The sequence below is a fragment of the Hibiscus syriacus genome, unplaced genomic scaffold (genome assembly GCF_006381635.1).
Source record: "Hibiscus syriacus cultivar Baekdansim isolate YM2019G1 unplaced genomic scaffold, ASM638163v2 tig00112153_pilon, whole genome shotgun sequence".
Classification (NCBI taxonomy): Eukaryota; Viridiplantae; Streptophyta; class Magnoliopsida; order Malvales; family Malvaceae; genus Hibiscus; species Hibiscus syriacus.
In genome coordinates this window covers 612498-616699 of record NW_024063262.1, presented here as the reverse complement: position 1 = coordinate 616699, position 4202 = coordinate 612498, and the positions used below count along the sequence as shown (strand labels likewise).

Below are 4202 nucleotides of genomic sequence, written 5' to 3'. Positions count from 1 at the left end.
TAGAAAATAAATTCCTAAAACAATTTCGATGCTCATCCGATACTAATTCCATGTCGCAACATAAATGTTGACCTTAAAACTTCTAATTGACCATTCAAATTCCATTTTATCCAAATTTAACATAACATTTTCACTTAAGCTTCCAACTTTTCCATATTTGTGATTTGAACCTCAACTTTTTTCAACTTTCCAAATAATCCAGTTTCACCTTCTAACATCAATTTCAGCACTCAAACATTAATTTCTAGCATAGTACATCAACTATTATACATTTACACATTAACCTACAATTTTTCCATAATTGCCGAATAAGTTCCCCAACTTTCACAAAATTACAAATTGGCCCAAATCATTTTCTAAAGCATGTATAACCTTCCATATATCATTTCTAAGCCATAGGAATTTTTCCACAATTTTTCCTAATTTAAAACCCTAAGGTCTAATGCTTTAAAAATCCAAGACTAGGGTTTTCATGATTTTTATTCTATTTCAATTCAATTCGAGCATGAATTCAACCTCGATTCAACATTTTAAAACCTATACAATAAAAACCTAATCAAATTGCATCAAAATACAAACTTCCCTAAATTAGGGTTTATGCCCAAACATCATGAAAACATTTCTAGGAAGTTTGTATCATCATAAAAGCTTAGAAACGATTTTATGACCTCAAAACCTCAAAAATCATCATCAATTCTACAAACCTAATAGAACATAAACCATAGAATTTGGGATCATTGAACACAAGCAAGATTAGCATGCAATAATGGTACCAAAATGATAGCGTTTTTCGAATAGAACAATTTTCTATTTTACTTCTTAATCCAAAAACCAAAGGAAATCGCTCAAAAATGAAAAAGAAAGTTTCTATCACCTAAAGTTGGAATCCACAGCTTGGATTGGAGAATATGAGAGAATCTTACATGAAATTTTAGCTTAAGTTGATGTTAATTTATCCTTTATTTAAGCTTAAATAAATTTAAAATTCATTTAATTGAGAAATGAAAATTTTACCATTAATGAAACCTTAAATTTACATCCATACCAAGCCACATAACCCTTATCATATTTAAAACGTCAAATTTGAACAAAATATTTCACCATTTACAATTTTATCTATGCAACTTTTCTAAAATTGCAATCTTACCACTTTAATCTAACGATCCAAATTGAACATGGAAATTAATTCTCAAATCCAATGATACATATTATTTTCCATCATTTAAAAATGTGGAAATAATATTTCTAATTTTAATTTAATAACCTTCAAATTTTCGTGAAATTTTTATTCGATTTGATTTACCGAATTTTTATCGTATTTTAATACTTTCTAGTTTTTTAACACCAATTCCGGATCAAGAATCTGATTTCAATAAAACCCCACTCTCAAGATTAAACTATCCACTTATGGATATTACACTTTGTCCAATTTTATATTGTGGCCACTAAACTTTCAAAATTTACATTTTGGTCACTAACTAAAATTTTGGGGTATTACACTAGTAAGAGAGGCCTATTAGCCGAATTACGTGTCAAGCTAGAGTTGTTTATGGAATTTAAGGAACTGTCAAAGATTGATGAGAGCTTGAGACTTAGACTAGAGCGAGTTCATTGAGGCAGAACACCTAGCTTTAAGATAAGGGATGCCAATATGTTATTTTTTAAGACATTTGTGTATCGAGTGAGGAGTAGTTACAATCTAGAATTCTTTGTGAGGCGCACTGTATTCCATACTTTGTTCACCTTGAAAGTAACAAGATATGTTCAGAGATTCAATTGTTGTATTGGTGGTAGAGCATGAAGAAAGAAATGTTCGCGTTTGTTTGTAAATTTTTGGCTTGTCAACAAGTAAAAGCGAAACATCAAGTTCATTTGGGTTTAGTTATGCCTATTCAGATTCTTTTGTGGAAGTGGGATTGAGTGACCATGGATTTTGTAACTGGGTTATTGATATCGTGATAAAGATATGATCTAGTTTGGGTTTACTTCATCCAATTCAGATTCCTTACAGGAAGTGGGATTGAGTAACCATGCATTGTGCACCTTTTATGTTTAAGGCTGTGTTATCCATTTTTATTGTTTACATCATGTTTATTAGTTGTTTTAGGATTGAACATATGTGTTGCATTTCATCTATGTATATTGTTTGCATTGTTGTGCATTTTGTTTAGAGCATTTAGGAATTTTACATTTATAATGCTGCAATTTTAATGTTGTTAAATTTAAGGAATTTTTAATGGAATTTTGGTGATGCCCTATGAAGAACAATTGAATTAATAAATGCCATGGAAATGACAGTGCAGTGTGGAATAAAATATATTATTAATGCTAATGTGAATCTCTAATTTATTAAATATATCACCAATATCACATAAATTAACTGAAATTCGAAAACTTAACCCATTGCTCAATAAATAGTAAGAACAACGTCTCTCAGTTTTACATTTCCTCTCCCCAAAGATAATATCCCAAACGTACTTACAACTTGATATTTTTAGTATTTTTAAACCTAGTAAACTTTCATATCCCTAAATACCAAAAAAAAAAAACAAGTGAGACAAGAGTAGTAAATGGGATATTCATATGATTAGACATTAAAAATTAAAGAAATGGAACTGAGTGCAATTGATATAATAAAGCTTAAAATTAGAAAGCATGCTTATATCGTGCAACCAAGTATTGGATGGGGGGGAAATTTTTGTTCTTCTTGTTGTTATTGGTTTTGCCGTGGTTTCCTTTTTTTTAATATATATTGTTGATTTGCATATCGTGAGGTGATTCAGCATAGTGTGAGAAAGAGGGTGTGAAACGGACTTTACGTTAAATCTTCCCAACTGTTTTACTCTCCATCTCTTCTAATTTTGCTTCTTTACAGTTATAATTTTGTTCTTTTTTGGACTTTTTTTTTCACCCTCATCTTTTTTTCTCTAACCATACCCTAAAAGTGTGTGTATATATATATATATAATTTTACCCTTTGATTCACTATTCCATAAAATTTAAAATATCTTTTAAGCTTAGTATCTCCTTACTATTTTACTATTTCGACTTCTTGCATGGTGGTCATGGGAAGGGCTATGGAGGCTCCGACGTGTGTTACAATGGGGTTTAAAGATCATACGAATATCGTGAAAGGGAAGCGAACGAAGCGTTCGAGGTCTCAATCGCCTATCCCTTTCGCCATTGCATGTAACGATTATATTTGCGATGAAAATAGTCATGAAGGGATGAAGAATTATAGTCAATATTTGTCACCTTCCTCATCTTCATTCGAATATTTGGACAGCACCACCGAGGAAGAAGAAGACATGGCCCACTGCTTGATCTTCCTGGCGCAAGGCCAACCCAGAGAATCGCATAAAACACGAGGCGCCATGAAATTCATTAGCAGAAAGTTCATGGAAGCTACTTCTAATGGGACAGGCAAGGCCAGGCACAACGTTTTCGAGTGCAAAACATGTAACCGAACATTCCTTTCATTCCAAGTGCTTCATGGTCATAGTGCTAGCCATAAGAAGCCCAAGGCAGCCATGTACATAGGGCTATTCAAAGCAGCAAGGGAAGATGAAGGTCCTAATAATAGAGGTTTGAATGGAAATGATAGTAGAGTTATGGTTCATGAATGTTCCATTTGTGGGGCTGAGTTTGCCTCTGGACAAGCCTTGGGAGGGCATATGAGAAGGCATAGAGGGTCAGTGTGTACCGTTAATGTTAACGTTATTACAGCTGACAAAGCCTTCTCTCTGACAGTTCCATTGGCAATCGAATCTGAGAAACCTAAGAAACCACGAAATGTTTTGTCTCTAAGCTTGGATCTCAATCTTCCTGCCCCGCAAGATGATCTTCCGGATTCCTAAATGGCCTTTGCTTCCAAGCAGCAACAAGAACAATCCCCTCTTGTCTTCTCAGCCCCCACTTTGGTGGATTGCCATTACTAAGCAAGGTTAAAGTTCTTTTTATTTAAAATCGATATATGATATATTCATCGACTATACCCATGTTTATTCATACAATTGACCCAAACCTGAATTATTATTTCGAATATTTATTCAATATTGATTGGATTCTTTTCGTTGTTTACCCAGTCAAATGTTAATCATATGAAACTTCGAATATATGGAGTTTTTCCCGATATATCACCTTTTCTATTCAATTTTCCCTATCAGACATCCTTCAGACTATTTTTCCCGATCTAACACCCT

The 4202-nt window shown here is 33.0% G+C and overlaps 1 protein-coding gene across 1 annotated transcript; it reads left to right on the top strand.

Annotated features, from left to right (window-relative positions):
* Nucleotides 1-3046: 3046 nt before the first annotated feature.
* On the top strand, nucleotides 3047-3857 carry LOC120175002 (zinc finger protein ZAT5-like). The gene has a single exon (XM_039181711.1). It carries the CDS (start codon nucleotides 3057-3059, stop codon nucleotides 3855-3857), a length of 801 nt encoding a protein of 266 aa, XP_039037642.1. The 5' UTR covers nucleotides 3047-3056.
* The last annotated feature ends 345 nt before the right edge of the window (nucleotides 3858-4202 follow it).